This window comes from Cantharellus anzutake, assembly GCF_015039405.1.
Source record: "Cantharellus anzutake strain C23 chromosome Unknown EI90scaffold_8, whole genome shotgun sequence".
Lineage (NCBI taxonomy): Eukaryota > Fungi > Basidiomycota > Agaricomycetes > Cantharellales > Hydnaceae > Cantharellus > Cantharellus anzutake.
Window position 1 is genome coordinate 204,028 of NW_024066958.1, and position 15,964 is coordinate 219,991.

General features: G+C 47.0%; 2 protein-coding genes across 2 annotated transcripts; one reads left to right on the plus strand and one right to left on the minus strand.

Moving 5' to 3' along the window:
• Nucleotides 1–6,794: 6,794 nt before the first annotated feature.
• Nucleotides 6,795–8,763, minus strand: EI90DRAFT_3041002 (Asp-domain-containing protein). The gene is made up of 7 exons (XM_039059056.1): nucleotides 8,404–8,763; nucleotides 8,154–8,345; nucleotides 8,010–8,087; nucleotides 7,795–7,950; nucleotides 7,337–7,737; nucleotides 7,094–7,270; nucleotides 6,795–7,035 (listed from the first exon to the last, which is right to left on the minus strand). The coding sequence occupies exons 1-7, from the start codon at nucleotides 8,580–8,582 to the stop codon at nucleotides 6,965–6,967; spliced, it is 1,254 nt and encodes a 417-aa protein (XP_038920164.1). The 5' UTR covers nucleotides 8,583–8,763; the 3' UTR covers nucleotides 6,795–6,964.
• A 5,717-nt stretch (nucleotides 8,764–14,480) lies between these two features.
• EI90DRAFT_3013279 (uncharacterized protein) lies at nucleotides 14,481–15,222 on the plus strand (the record flags this gene model as incomplete). Its single annotated transcript, XM_039056645.1, has 4 exons — nucleotides 14,481–14,493; nucleotides 14,560–14,639; nucleotides 14,906–15,075; nucleotides 15,117–15,222. 4 exons carry the CDS (start codon nucleotides 14,481–14,483, stop codon nucleotides 15,220–15,222), a joined length of 369 nt encoding a protein of 122 aa, XP_038920165.1.
• Between the last annotated feature and the right edge of the window lie 742 nt (nucleotides 15,223–15,964).

Consider the following 15,964-nt stretch of genomic DNA (forward strand, 5'->3'; position numbering starts at 1 on the left):
ATATCCCTACAACAAGAAAATAGCACATAGACGGCAGAATAAGAAGGAACATTGGGAAAGAAATGTAAATATCTCGGGAACCAGTAAACTTTTGACTGTAATCTTTTTACCATCTGGAAGGACTGTTTCTTGACTTTATCCACGGTTTTGTTTCATTCTAAAAGCTTCAAAACTGACGGAGATATCGCTCAAACGGCGAAACACCTTATAATTCATATATATTTATTTGCTAATTCTTACAAAAGGTAATGTGACTCAAGGGAAATATATTGGCGCCCGGAAGTCTGGCGGACCGAATACCATATGATAGAGTATTCCCCGGCGCGGGCGGACAGTTTTTGATCGCATCAGAAGAGGAGAAAATGCTAAAAAACCGGATCTTGTATATTTTCCCATGATTCATCAAAACTTTTTGATTTTAAGCCCAAATAAATCGGAACAAAGGAATGATTGATGATCTGGATCTCGGATCATAAGCATGAAGTGATTCAGAAGTCCGCGGATCAGTTAATTAATTGGGAAGGCTCTAGAACATTAGTAATGATGTGGCTTCACAAAAAGGGGTCAATTAGAGAACAGTCTAGAAAGTTCCTTTATAGCCGAGTCATTTCTAAAGATAACCGTTCGTAATTAAGGCGGTGTAGAGCATAGCTTCAGCGCTACAAGATCCCGCTGAGATCGGCCCAAAAGACAAAGAAATGAATTACTTATTGCTGAGTCATGTCCTAAGTCCATTATTAAGCTTACACAGCCCAAGCCCCTATATCATTCTAGAACTATCTATAATACAAATGTAGCACATGTAACTAGTGCGAGGCGTGGGAGTAGAGAGGCCTCTGAAAAGCATAAAAGGCCACCGCTTCTGCCCCCTCTCAAACCTCAGGTAGAAATAAAAGTTTAATTCTCCTCACCAGTGGTTGGTTCGTTTGCTCCAAAAGATAAAAGCAAATATTAGTTGTTAGCTAATATAAAACTAACACGTCACTCTAAGCGTGAGTTAGGGTCAGTTAGACACAGCTGAACAAAAGTGTCATAGTGAGAATTAGTGAGAATTTGGTGGAGGGACTTCTTAATTGAATAATCTCTCAGCAATACTTGGTTATCACACCACAGGAGAAAAGTGAGCGATCCTGAACCTGCTAGATAACTAGCACGCACTCTAAGCGATAGAAAGAGCAGTTTGGTCACTCCTGTATTGAGTAACATTTATTGCGGAATTATTTTATTAGCAGTTTTCCTTCAGTAAATTATCAGGAAAATCACATCCTACTGAAAAGTGGTAAATATAGGTGTAATATTGACTAGAAATCATAGTAAAGTCAATATAGAATTTTATCCGTAGACGATCTATACATCAGGTGAGATCGTTGGGGGGTGTTTATTGTTGTTTAGACAGTGAACAATCATATATTTGGCAACCAAAACACGGTCAGTATGCAAATCAGCACAAACTCTAATATCGTTATTGGACGTAGGAAACTGGTTACATAAGGTGATCCAGCTCCGCTCCTTCAGCGGAGATGACGTGGCCTCCTCCACGTGACCCTGACCGCATGTATATAATAGCGCCTGGGGTGGGAACAGAAGAAGCAGCCTTCTTCTCAACTTCCCACTTCAGCCTAAGTGGTCAGGGACGCTCACCCCACGATGGGATCGCCGCTACGCACAGCCGCTATCCATCCCACCGAGTCCTGTGCGCAGGGACCTCGCCGCTTTCGGAGCTGTCCCTGACATCCACACATTGTTGAACCCCCAGCACAGGTCTAGCACCGAGAAATACTTCACGCTTTGAAGGCATGTGAGGACATCAGAGATGAGTGGGAGGGGGTATGAGTTCTTGACTGTTATCTCATTGAGCTTTCGATAGTCCTGGACCAGGTGCAGGGACCTGTCCTTCTTCTTGACGAAGAATACAGGGGTGCCCATCAGCGATTTCGACGGGCATATGCATCCATTCCACAGGTTCTTGCGTAGGAACTCATCTAGTTCCTTCTGCTCTGGTCAGGAACCTGCAGAAGGATCAACCCCTGTGGGTATAGTGAGATGGTTTTTTTCCAACCCAACCCATGCACACATCCATTGGCTGGATGCATGGGTGTGGTCTTCTTGGTGGGGAGGCCTGGTTAGGGCCTGACTTGGTGGGGGTGACTAGGCTGGACGGTGTACTGACACAGGCGTCTTTCCAGTTATAGAGCTGTTCTGGTCGGGCCCAAGGGCATGTCCAGTCCCATTGGTGGTGGATGCCCCTCCATGGGCTCTGAGGCCTTGTCACCCTCAGTGTCCATCGGAGTCTACAAAGGGGCACAAGTGCCCTGGTGTAATGTGGATGTGTACATACATATTCCAGTTGGCCTTGTGCCAACAACATTCCAGTGAAGACATGTCCTTGTCCACTCCAATGTTTTTACCTACGGGACAAGGCCTAGCTGGTCCGCAGGTGGTGGGATGACTTGGGTTGGAAGAGGGGGGAGAAGGAGAAGGAGACTACTTGGTCGATCTCTCTGCTGGATTTGTTGGGTGTAAGGTAGGCATCCACAGTTATTTGGTGTGCAACCCCAATGTGTGTGTGCTCCATGCCCTCCTTCCATTGTGCCCGATCGTCTGAAGTTATGGGCCTCAACGAATTGATGTAAGTCGAGGGGGTCATATCTGTTTTTGGCCCAGCATGGACCTAGACCTACATGTGGTGCCCCTGTTCTTGACTGATTAGGTCTATAACATCAAGCTGAGTTTTCCAATGGGTTTTTAAATAACTCTCAACAATGGATCTCTAGGCTCTTGCATCAATGAAGAACGCAGTGAACTGCGATAACTGGTGTGAGTTGCATGGCACTTCTAATCTAACACCAAGTGAATCATCGAGTCTTTGAACGCAAACGGCACCCTTCCAGTCCATTCCAAAGTGGTGGCGGAGGATGAAGACAAGGGTATCTCTGGCTGAGGGTAATGAGAACTGATCCAGTGTAACCATTGGTTAGCTGGGGATTGGGCTTGCTTGGGGCAGTTGCTCTGGCTTGCCTCAAAATCAGGCGTTGTGTGGATTGGACTTTCAAGCATGCATTGGGGACGCAGGCTCTGCACTATGGCAAGCCCTTGACTGTCATAGGTGCTTTGATTGGGGTTTTCAGTCTAAGCCAGCAAGGCTGGGTTGAAGGACTTTGGGGCTGCATTGGGGGCACAAGGGCAGCTCTGTTCATGGTGTCTGATGACCATCATGATGCATGCATGATTGGACTTCAACTAGCAATTTATTGTTATCATCATCATTACTATGGGTTGCCTCAGGTCAGAGGAAACTACCTGCTGGACTTAAGCATATCACTAAGCGGAGGAAAAGAAACTAACTAGGATTCCCCCAGTAACTGCGAGTGAAGAGGGAAGAGCTCATCATTGGAATCTGGCAGTGTTGCACTGTCCGAGTTGTAGATGAGGAGTAGTCCGTCTGTACTGCATGGCGTCCAAGTACAATAGGCTGTCAGTGGGACATCATAGAGGGTGACAATCCCATCCTTGATGCCAATGTGCAAGTCTATTACGATGGCTATCTCAGAGAGTCGAGCAGTTTGGGATTTGCTGCTTAAACATGGGAGGTAGATTCCTTCTAAAGCTAAATACAGGTGAGAGACTGATAGAGAACAAGTACTGCAAGGGAAAGATGAAATAGCACTCTGTGAAGGGAGTCAAAAGGCGTGAAATTGTTGCAAGAGAAGCAATTCAAGTCAGCATAGCTAGGCCCATCAAGCGTCTTCACTTTGGACTAGCTTTGCCAGCGGTCTTGTCCCTTGAAGAGACTTGACTTGTAATATGTCCAGCCTGGCATGCACAGGCAGCCCCTTCTGGGGGCCAGTGGCATGGCTGGTGGAATGGCTTGCAATCGACCCATCTTGAAACATGGACCAACTGCCGCAGGTCTTCAAGGTTAAAAGCCTCTAGTCAAGTAGAACAATGTAGATAAGGGAAGTCGGCAAAATCGATTCGTAACTTTGGGACAAGGATTGGCTCTAAGGATTGGGCAATTCTCTGGGTCGAGTATGGGGTACTGGGCCTGTTGGTGTGGACCTATCCACTGGTCGGGGTGTAGGCATAACAAGCCCCTTCCAGGCTCGCCATCAGGAGGGCAGGGTATGAAAGCATCAGCAGTGTTTACAGCCCAACTTAACTGGCCTGGTGCAAGCGACCAGAGGTGCATTAACAATCCACTTAGAACTGACATGAACCAGGGGAATTTGACTGTCTACTTAAAACATAGCATCGCAAGAGTCTGGAAGGGCTTTTAGGCATTGTGATTTCTGCCCAGTGCTCTGAATGTCAAAGTGAAGAAATTCAAACAAGTGCAGGTAAACGGTGGGAGTAACTATGACTCTCTTAAGGTAGCCAAATGCCTTGTCATCTAATTAGTGATGCACATGAATGGATCAATGAGATTCCCACTGTCCCTAACTACTATCTAGTGAAGCCACAGCCAAGGGAACAGGCTTGGATGAATCAGTGGGGAAAGAAGACCCTGTTGAGCTTGACTCTAGTTTGGTCTTGAAAGGGGGCATAGAGGGTGCAGTATAAGTGGGAGGTCCATTGGTGTCAGGAACGTGTCAGACGTGTATCTGGGTGACCCACGAGGCGTGCGAAGTCGTCCAGGCTCGTAAGGTCGGAGGGGCAGGACTTTAGCTTCAGCGACTCAGGTGGAGCACTGCGCTTCATTCTTACGTTGGTATCCCAATTTCAGACAGAAGCCTTACGATGAGGGGAAGAGTCTAGAGGGGAATCCAAGTCGATATACGAACTGAGGTACATCTGGTGTAACCTACACACGTTATAAACACAAGTAACTAAATAGGACCGGCCCGGAAGGAGTGGTGGATCAAGCGCAATATTAATGAATGAAGAAAGAAACAAATAGTTAATATCAGCAAACTTGGTCAACAAAAGGCAAGCAAGGAACAAAAGGAGGAACAATAGTCTGCAAGCGGACAAAAGAGAAAAGACCATCTGGCCGTCTAGCAAGCCATCCGGCTGGCGAGCGGACAACAATGAAGTGGGCAACCTAGGTTGGGAGGTATGCACATGGGGGAGGAAGTGCAGATGAGGGTGACGGGTGGGCAGATGATGATGATAGTGGGCGGGATGGGCCAAGTGGCACTAGGACACATTGACGGAAGTGATGGATATGTCGGGTCGTGACAATTGGGCTGCCAGTGAGATACCACTACCTCTATAGTCGCCTAGCACATTTGGTGAAGAAGGAATCAGCGCTGGGTGTTGTTCAGACATAAAAGGCCGATAGTAAGGGGGGCCGACCTACATCAAAAACACAGACCAGATGGGGAGTTTGGCTGGGGTGGCACATCTGTTAAAGGATAATGCAGGTGTCCTAAGGGAGACTCATTGTGAACAGGAATCTCAAGTAGAGCAAAAGGGCAAAAGTCTTCTTGATTATCGCTTTCAGTGTAAGTGTTGAGCATGAAAGTGAGGCCTATCGATCCTTTAACCCTTGGGATCTAAGGTTAGAGGTGTCAGAAAAGTTACCACAGGGATAACTGGCTTGTGGCAGCCAAGCATTCATAGCGACGTTGCTTTTTGATCCTTCAATGTTGGCTCTTCCTATCATACTGAAGCAGAATTCAGTAAGCGTTGGATTGTTCACCCACTAATAGGGAACATGAGCTGGGTTTAGACCATTGTGAGACAGGTTAGTTTTACCCTACTGATGGAGTGCTATCACAACAGTAATTGAACTTAGTACGAGAGTGTCATATCCATCCCCGGCCATCGACTTCCGGTCCCTCCGATTCCTCTGGTCTAACTCCGCTCCTTCCTCACTAACCTCGGAGCTCCCGTATTCCGCAATCCTCTCGGTACCCCTCGATGGTCACCACCCCCTCATTTCAACTTATTACCTACGCCTCCCTAAGTACGGAGCCCTGAAGACTTCCGGACAGCTCCGACGTCCGCTAGCGCACTCCCACCTCCGCTGGGCAATACACTCGCCTGCCCTGCAGAGCCCACCTTCGGGCCTATCCCTCCTTTCCGTTTCTGGGTCATCGCCTGCCTTTCCGCTAACCCCGCAACCCGACTCGCTGGTAATATTCAGTCGGCTAATGTTTAACCCCGTTAGCTCCGCTCCGTTCAGCTCCGCCAATTGCGGACCTGTCTTCGCTGTAACCATATATATATCCCACTTGTACATAGGTTACACTCCAGTAATAAAATCAACTAGAGTTACCCCCCTTCAGTTCTGATTGCCAGTCAGTAAGTTAGGGCACGGACATGTCACTAGGCACAGCGCTCTTGGCATAAGTCGCTGAGGCCAAAGCCCTCCGCTACAGAGACTCTCCCTCGTCTCGAATCTGGTCTCTGACAGAGAGGAACCATTCATTCAGATAATTGGTAATGCGTGTGTGTCTTAGGGAATGGTTGGATTCAGGAGTTGTGGGATGGGTGATTCTGCAAGTTATCAGGTCCCTTAGGTGATGAATGCTTGAACATGTACTAATGGGTAGCACTCACCAGACATGGTTGAGCAGCTTGTACAACCTGTAATTATGCATAGAGTGCTATGAGTAACTTGGAAAATATGTACTATGAAAGAAACATAAGGGACCTACCTGCAAAACTACAAGTGATGCATAAGTGCCATGTCACTGAGTGAAAAAAATGTTAAGTCCACAAAGCTATTCATTTGGAGCCAACCTGTGAAGTTGATTGGATGCAAATAGGCATATGTATTTCCTAACCTAGTTGAAGCCATGGTTTCACATATCATGCATGGGAAAGAAAGTACATAATTGTACATTGAGATTGTTGTGATTGAGCTGCTTGAGTCTCAATCAACGCATAGATTACATTGGTATGACAAATAGAAGTGATTAAAGTGCTTCCTATCACTTTTATCAACTTCGGGGGTTTGCTGATAAATGAAAGCCTTGGAGATGGGCAGCGAGATGTGGGCGCTGACGAATACCTTCCATTATGGAAATTTTGGATCCCACTCAGATTTAAATCGAGCAAATCCAATACTAGCGTTGTCAAAGTTGAAGGCTGGAGAAACCGAGATCTGCTCAATGCATATTGTTGAGAAGAATAAAATAGGGCTCACCAGTATAAACGCTCCTCATGAAAATATCACCAAGAATCCAGAACGGAGTGTAAGCTAGACCGACAATGCCACCAAGACATTGGCTTGACCCATTGGAGACTGGACCGAAGTTGAGACCAATGGGATACGAAGCCCCATTGAATGTAACGGAGATTCGAGGATCGTAGTGGCAGGGGTCTGTGAAAAAATGAAATAGTGGGTCAGGTTTTCACAGACAAGACAAGGGTACGAATGGGGATGTACAAGTGAAGAACTCATAGTTAACGTCACCCTTACTGCCAGGAATATGTCGATAGAACTCCCTAACTGTAGATGAATCACCGACAATAAGAGCGGTACCTGAATCGATAATGGCTGATAGACCGCTGACCGCCTCCGTCCCTCGGGCATTTATGCTATCGAGGCCAACTCGCCAATAACGCTGTTGGGTCACAGGGATCCACTGAAGAGGAGTACTGTAGAGCGATTCGTCGGTTCCGCCGAGGCGAAGTTCTGAGCCGGACTCTGAGAAGTAGAAAGCGAAGACACCCTGGCTCACGGTTCCCTGTTGCATGAGGGTGTTGAAGAAGGGCGTAGCACCGAACTCAGAATTCGCTGGCCAGGCCAGGCCCATCAAGCCATCCGTCGCTCCAGTCCGGAAATCACTGTCGAGCCAATTGATGAATGAGAACCACGATCAACGGATATGATTGGAGACGTACTGGGTAAGGGCGGTGGCGGATCCGAGGGTTTGACGCTTGGCTGTGAGCCCGGCTACAGTGACAGCGTCAATATATTGGTATCCGCTGACTGAGGAAGAACCGTCGCCATAAACGAGAGAGAAGCTTTTCCCCACCGCCGAGGAAGTGGAGCTCAAGCTCAATGAAGATATGGTAAATGTGATGCAGCATCACAGATTATGAATGGGCGAACAAACCTAGGGTTGTAACGTGCACTGCGCAGTGCTCCACAGTTCGTGCAAGAGACATCAGGAATGAAGAAGTCAGTGCTTCCGCTATGTCGAATCGGAGATTGGAGCAGTCACTTTCAATTTCCTCTCAAATATCCACAGGTAACTCACGTATCGAATAAGATGGCAAACGTAACAGGAGGGTTCCCGACTGAGATGTTGCCGTACCAAATACTATCCCTAACGTCTGTTAAGGCACTGGTGCTAATATCTCTTTTCGAGGCGTGGGTCGCTCTATCCCAGGCGAGGGGATGGACTGGGCCGGTACTCCTCTCGTAATTCTTCAAGCCAACGTCGTATTTTCTGGGAGAAGCAAAGACACTGAAAATTCACGGAAGCCCCATCGAAATCCCATTCTTACGCGCCGACATAAGCAAGGTGGGCCCGAAGAGCCGTTATGTTGACAACGCCATGATTAACGAAGGTGGAACCCCTGCTAATCGGGATTGAACGACCTTTTTCATTACTGTGGATGCGAGTGGGGCTGGAAAGCACCATGAAAGGTAGAGAAGCAGCGATGAGAGGTGTGGTAAACCTCATTTTGGTCTGAAAGGGGAGGGGGCGCCGTAACAAGCAGATGCAGGGCGCGACTACCAGTGAGGGGACCAATCTTATTCCTTTGTCCCTGCGAATGTTCGTGATTTCGGCTGTGGTAATATCTCGCGATTCACAATACTTCCGACTAACAAAGAATTATATTTGGGCACCTTACTCAGCTGGGGTGATATAGGGTACAGTTGAAACCGTGGTAGGCCATACGTCACGAAAACCGGTATGGCTCTAGAGCACTCGAGAGTGCTCTGGAGATTGGTTGATACTCCCAAGCTCTGAACAGCTCCTATAGCTCCCGAGTGATTCCGGACTTAATTTTCATACCACGTGACATCCGATCGATTGATTGAAAGTAAATGTAATAACAACCCCAGGCTGGATGGCGCAAGGGCACGTGAGATATCAAAAAAAGAATTTTTGATTTCGAAACCAACTAGAGAATTTTTTACCGCGAAAATATCGGGGAAGAGTGAAGACCCTTAACTCCCTGAATCACGTGCGGGCGTTACTCCCTGAGTTTGAATTGATCTTGACACTTTATAGAAAAATAAATTTGTAGTATGGTATCGGTGTCACTGGTTGCCTAGTGGCTAAATTGTTGTTTGGCATTGTAGGGTATTGAATGTGTTGCAGTTCAATTCTCTGTAGTGGAGTTATACTTTCTTTTGCCTGCCTGCAGTTCACAAGTTGAAGTTGGACCATGACCAGGCAATACTTATACAAAGTCATAGAAGCGCATTAGTATCAATGAATCGACTTGAATGGGGAGGCCTGAAACAAAATAAACAAACAGACAAAACAACAACAACACACAAAAAACAAAAAACAATCCCAAGTGGGACTTGAGCCAAAGTACCCACATCTGACATAACAGATGGGCTACAACAGAGCCGCTGGGCAACCGGCACAGGCCATAACAAAGTCGAAAATCATTTTCCCATAACACTTAAATATCAATTCAAACTAAGGGAGTAAGATTAGCACGTGATTCAGGGCCGTTCTCGCTTACTCCCCGATATTATCAAACAAACAAACAAAGATCGGATTCAAGCTCTGGGACCAAAAATAAAAATCTATTTTCTTCACATGCCCTTGCGCCATCCAGCCTGGGGTTGTTATTACATTTACTATTGATTGAAGGCACTCCTCAGACTCACTGTCCGATGGTCCCCATTCTCCCAGCCCACATCAACTTCCCCTGCTGTCATATCCATCCCCAGCCATCGACTTCCACTCCCTCCAATCCCTCCAGTCTACCTCTGCTCCTTCACTAACCTCGGAGCTCCCATATTCCATAATCACCTCGGTACCTCTCGATGGTCACCACCCCCTCTTTTCAATTTATTACCTACGCCTCCCTAAGTACGGAGCCCCAAAGGCTTCCAGACAGCTCCGACATCTGCTAGCGCTGTAGGAGAAATAATATTCAAAGAATAAAACAATGATCTATCAGAATAGTCAACGAACAGGTGACAAGTTCAGATGTTTAACAGATCTCATGATCTTTATGAGACTGGACAGACATTAGATCATTATAAATTATCTACACCCATGTAGTATGAGATTTAATCTACTACAATCATGCCTAGAACTTGGCATAGGTGTAATATTCAAAGAATATAACCCTACAACAAGAAAATAGCACATAGACGGCAGAATAAGAAGGAACATTGGGAAAGAAATGTGAATATCTCGGGAACCAGTAAACTTTTGACTGTAATCTTTTTACCATCTGAAAGGACTGTCTCTTAACTTTATCCACGGTTTTGTTTCATTCTAAAAGCTTCAAAACTGACGGAGATATCGCTCAAACGGCGAAACACCTTATAATTCATATATATTTATTTGCTAATTCTTACAAAAAGTAATGTGACTCAAGGGAAATATATTGGCGCCCGGAAGTCTGGCGGACCGAATACCATATGATAGAGTATTCTCCGGCGCGGGCGGACAGTTTTTGATCGCATCAGAAGAGGGGAAAATGCTAAAAAACTGGATCTTGTATATTTTCCCATGATTCATCAAAACTTTTTGATTTTAAGCTCAAATAAATCGGAACAAAGGAATGATTGATGATCTGGATCTCGGATCATAAGCATGAAGTGATTCAGAAGTCCGCGGATCAGTTAATTAATTGGGAAGGCTCTAGAACATTAGTAATGATGCGGCTTCACAAAAAGGGGTCAATTAGAGAACAGTCTAGAAAGTTCCTTTATAGCCGAGTCATTTCTAAAGATAACCGTTCGTAATTAAGGCGGTGTAGAGCATAGCTTCAGCGCTACAAGATCCCGCTGAGATCGGCCCAAAAGACAAAGAAATGAATTACTTATTGCTGAGTCATGTCCTAAGTCCATTATTAAGCTTACACAGCCCAAGCCCCTATATCATTCTAGAACTATCTATAATACAAATGTAGCACATGTAACTAGTGCGAGGCGTGGGAGTAGAGAGGCCTCTGAAAAGCATAAAAGGCCACCGCTTCTGCCCCCTCTCAAACCTCAGGTAGAAATAAAAGTTTAATTCTCCTCACCAGTGGTTGGTTCGTTTGCTCCAAAAGATAAAAGCAAATATTAGTTGTTAGCTAATATAAAACTAACACGTCACTCTAAGCGTGAGTTAGGGTCAGTTAGACACAGCTGAACAAAAGTGTCATAGTGAGAATTAGTGAGAATTTGGTGGAGGGACTTCTTAATTGAATAATCTCTCAGCAATTTTTGGTTATCACACCACAGGAGAAAAGTGAGCGATCCTGAACCTGCTAGATAACTAGCACGCACTCTAAGCAATAGAAAGAGCAGTTTGGTCACTCCTGTATTGAGTAACATTTATTGCGGAATTATTTTATTAGCAGTTTTCCTTCAGTAAATTATCAGGAAAATCACATCCTACTGAAAAGTGGTAAATATAGGTGTAATATTGACTAGAAATCATAGTAAAGTCAATATAGAATTTTATCTGTAGACGATCTATACGTCAGGTGAGATCGTTGGGGGGTGTTTATTGTTGTTTAGACAGTGAACAATCATATATTTGGCAACCAAAACACGGTCAGTACGCAAATCAGCACAAAACTCTAATATCGTTATTGGACGTAGGAAACTGGTTACATAAGGTGATCCAGCTCCGCTCCTTCAGCGCACTCCTGCCTCCGCTGGGCAATACACTCGCTTGCCCTGCAAGCCCACCTTCGGGCCTATCCCTCCTTTCCATTTCTGGGTTATCGCCTGCCATTCCATTAACCCTGTAACCCGACTCGTCGGTAATATTCAATCGGCTAATGTCTAACCCCATTAGCTCTGCTCTGCTCGGCTCCACCATTTGTGGGCCTGCTCTCATTGTAACCATATATATACTCAACTTGTACATAAGTTACACCTCAGTAATAAAATCGACTAGACTTTACCCCCTTCAGTTCTGGTTGCCAGTTAGTAAGTTAGGACATGGACGTGTTACTTAGCACAGCGCTCCTGACATAAGTCGCTGAGGCCAAAGCCCTCCATCATGGAGACACTCCCTCGTCTCAACCTGGTCTCTGACACCTGCAGCACTGATAAACAGTGAGACTCAGCTCCTCTTATGGCCATTGGAGCCGTCATGAAGATGGGACACATTGACACTTCACCATCCAGTAACTATGCTTTCGCGAAGGCACCTCCTCGGACTCACTGCCCAACAGTTCCAGTTCCTCTCAGGCTCCCTTCAACACATCTTCCCCTGCAGCACCGACCAACAGTGAGCCTGAGGACTCGGCTCCTCTGGAGCCATCTGTCACAACTGACAAATCCCGGGGCTCCGTCAGTGGCGAATCAATGCCGACAGGCGATTCCGCCGACCTGAACCCATCCTTACCAGCCCCAACCTGATGTCTGTTCTATCGACCATGCACCGCTTCCGCACCTTCTGCAACCTCTGTCCATTTCTGGTTGTCCTTGACACCTCTGTGTCAGGGCACACCCGCCTGACCCGGGTCCACCCGGACCCACCCGGCCACACCACACCCGCTCCCCACTGTCCAACCCTCTCCCTCCTCCTTCCTCTGTCTCTCCTCCCTTTTCCTTTCTCTCTTTCTTCCCCTTTTCTTTATCTCATTCCTCTCATCTTCCTTTTCTTGTTTATTTCCTTCTATCTACACGGACCACCTTCCTTTGTATCAATGTACTATTGACCCATCTGGCCCACACACCCCGGATGGCTCCCCGCTGTGCCCAACACGCGCGCATGCAGCGGACGCTCTCGGGATCCCCCACGGGGATACCCGGATGCCTGCGGCTGTCTCCGAGGGCGACGTGGCACTCGTCATGTGACTCAAGCCGCATGTACATAAATGTACCTGAAGTGGGAACCGAAGAAGTAACCTTCTTCTCACATTCTCCACTTCAGTCTAAGTGGCCAGGGACTGCCGTCCCTCCCTGGACCCGCCAGCACGCGCGCCCGGTTTGCACCCCGTGAGGGCCCTTCTGCCGGGCGATACATCCGGACCCCCTCTACCCCGGACGCATCCCTGACACTCTGGTCAGGTCAACACTCCCCTCTGTATCTTGCTGGCCATCATGCTGTCCTTTTGTGACAGCACTGACAGACCACCCTCTGTTGCGGACTCATCAGCACCATGCTGATTCCCGCATCCCTTTGCGGACTTGTGTCGGCATCGCACCGACCCCGCATCCTGATTTGCAGACTTGTATCGGTGCCACACACTGACCTCCGCTTTTCCTCTGGCCATTTGTCACTTGGCAGCTTATCATTCATTCCTGCTGAGTGCCATTTATTGTTTGCTTCCCTGCCAATATCGGCATTTGATCCCCTCTTTATTGGCACTAGGTTATTGATCTCATTCAGTTATTCATCAATAACCCTTGCCACTTATTGTTTATTGATCTGTTCCTCGTTTCCAGTTCCCGGGCTCTTGTCCTTATTTAGTTTGACAATCCCCGCTTATCTCCGCACCGGACCGCGCCGGACTGACTGGCCTTTCTATATTCCCTCTTGCCTATTTATATACCTTGTAAATACTTTTGGGGACCTCAGTCTGAAATCAACTAGAGTACCCCCCTGTCTGGTCTGAGTCTCTCCTTCTGCAAAGGGGGCTTCCCCCCCTCTGAGTCCGTGCTTGCAGAGTCTGGGCTCCTCCTACAGGTCCGCTCTGCCCGCAAGTCTTTTGAAGTCCACTGTAAATGTGAGTCCGTAAATAAGGGATCTCCCCCAAACGTCAAGCTCAGGGCACAGCGCTCCACTTGAGTTGCTGAGGCCGCGATCCCATTCTGCTAACTCTGAACAGTGCTTCCGGATGCGCCGCATAATTCCGCCCGCACATCCGTGCGTGCGCTCCAACAGACCTCTGCATCACCTCCGACCCCGACTCAGACAGAAACCCATTCCATCTTCAGTCCATCTTCTGACAGTCTGCCCGACTCTGACAATATTCCTCACTCTGACAATAATCCAGATCTCTGACACCGTCATGGAGAAGGACATATTGACACTTCGTCATCGAGCAACTGCGCTTTCGCTGCTGGTTCTCCCTCTCAGCCTCACTCTGACACTTCTTCACCTGTGGCGCTGACCAATGGTGAGCCTGAGGACTCGGCTCCCCTGGGGCTGTCATGGAGAAGGGACACATTGACATTTCACCATCAAGTAACTACGCTTTCACTGCCCTCGCAGTTTCCTGCTCTCCGACACCTCTTCCCCAACATCACAGGCAAGTTTTGTCATTGGTGATGATGATAATATTACTAAGATTCAAAGGATGTATAGAAGGCATAATCCAAGTGACTTGAGAAACAATTTATATAAAATCTATCCACTCTCTGATAACACTTGCTTGCCATAATGTCTTGACTCCATTCTTCATCCAGCACTGGAGCTAGGGTGCATGGATGCCGTATGGAGGAGGCCGGTATGATCCCAGTGGCGCATTCACCTGAACTTCTATACTCTTTTTGAATCTCATAAAGTTGAGCAGATGAGGATGTCAATCGCAAGATTGTTAGTGCAGCACTGCAGCATGAAAACTTCTGTTTTGCAGAGTATGACACCGAAATGGTATGCACCTCTTTTTCTGAACTGAACCCAATTCCACCTTATGAAATCACATAGAACAAGTGCAGGGGAGCGCTTCAGCACCCCTGCATCCAGGAGACTATCCTAGCATTTTTCACCCCAACTATGAGGTGACGGGAGGCTTCTCTTCACCGAAACATCAAGGCATTTGAAAAGATGCCAAGGGCGACTGTGGCTTTTTCCTTAACAGCAGTGTGTGTGTTTGCCACCTTCTCCCTCCTGTTCTCAGCCACTCTCCTTGCTACTAGATCCAATGTGCCCTGAAAGAATGGGAGACCGGGAGACATCTCATGATGGAGTTCAGTGGGAGCTCTTTCTTCAACATATACCAGAGCCATTTGGATTGGATCATTCAATGGAGTGAGAGGCGACCCAAGGAGTGGTTGAACATTTCATCATCACTTGGTAACGCTGCCTTGTGAGTTCTTTCCACTTCACTGTATTATTTACATCCAACAGCAAGTATATTGTAGACACCAAAGCAGAGCTGCCAGAAGTGTGCACGGGGGAGGGAAGGTGGTTCGGATACTTAGAGACGACAATTAGTTACATCTCCTGTATATAGAACTTTGCAATCCCTCTTTCTGCAACAAAACAACACGACAATTTAATTGTCTACAATGTATAGACTGAGCCAGTGAGATCGAGTATAATATATGCTCCAGAGCACTCCAGAGGGGGGTACCTTTCTCCTGGGCTCTAATTGCTTTAATTGCTCAGGAGCACTCAAGAGCTGATGAGAGTGTCTGCCGGTTTTTGTGATGTATCTGAGATAACACATAACCCCATAGAAACTTCTGGGAACTAATATGGTTCCTATTGCCTAACCCACAAACCTGCCATCCCCCATAATGCATAACATGGAGGGAATATTTATATTGAAACATTGCGAAATTTGATCTGTGGCCCACAAGTGTGAGCGGCGAGATTTCCATGTAAATATTGAAAAGTCATATTAACAGTTATTAACTGGAGAATGATGGGATGATGATGAGGATAAATTTATTTTATCACTTCACAGCTTCGTGATGACATGGCAGTCAGCTATCTGCTGGCATTGCCCCATTTGGAGGGAATGCATGCGGTTGCATGATAATTCAATATGGGGTAATAGATGTTGGCAACCCAGAGGCTTGCCAGGTTCCAGTCACATGTGTCAGAAGAACATTCCTTGGATAGGTCCGATCGCTATCCAGGCAACGCTGTCTGGTGGAGCTCAGTACTCTGGGTCGTCTGACGGTGGGTCAGAGACAGACCAGAGGTGGAGTGGAGCTCTGAGGGTGACAGGGTGTTGAAGGGACTTGGCT

Excerpts from the sequence above, each read along its gene's own strand:
- EI90DRAFT_3041002 (XM_039059056.1), bottom strand. The coding sequence starts at position 8,582 with ATGAGGTTTACCACACCTCTCATCGCTGCTTCTCTACCTTTCATGGTG. Across the intron at positions 7,738-7,794 it reads TCCGCCACCGCCCTTACCCA|TGATTTCCGGACTGGAGCGA; the intron begins GTACGTCTCCAA and ends TTGGCTCGACAG. Across the intron at positions 7,036-7,093 it reads CATGAGGAGCGTTTATACTG|CCTTCAACTTTGACAACGCT; the intron begins GTGAGCCCTATT and ends CGGTTTCTCCAG.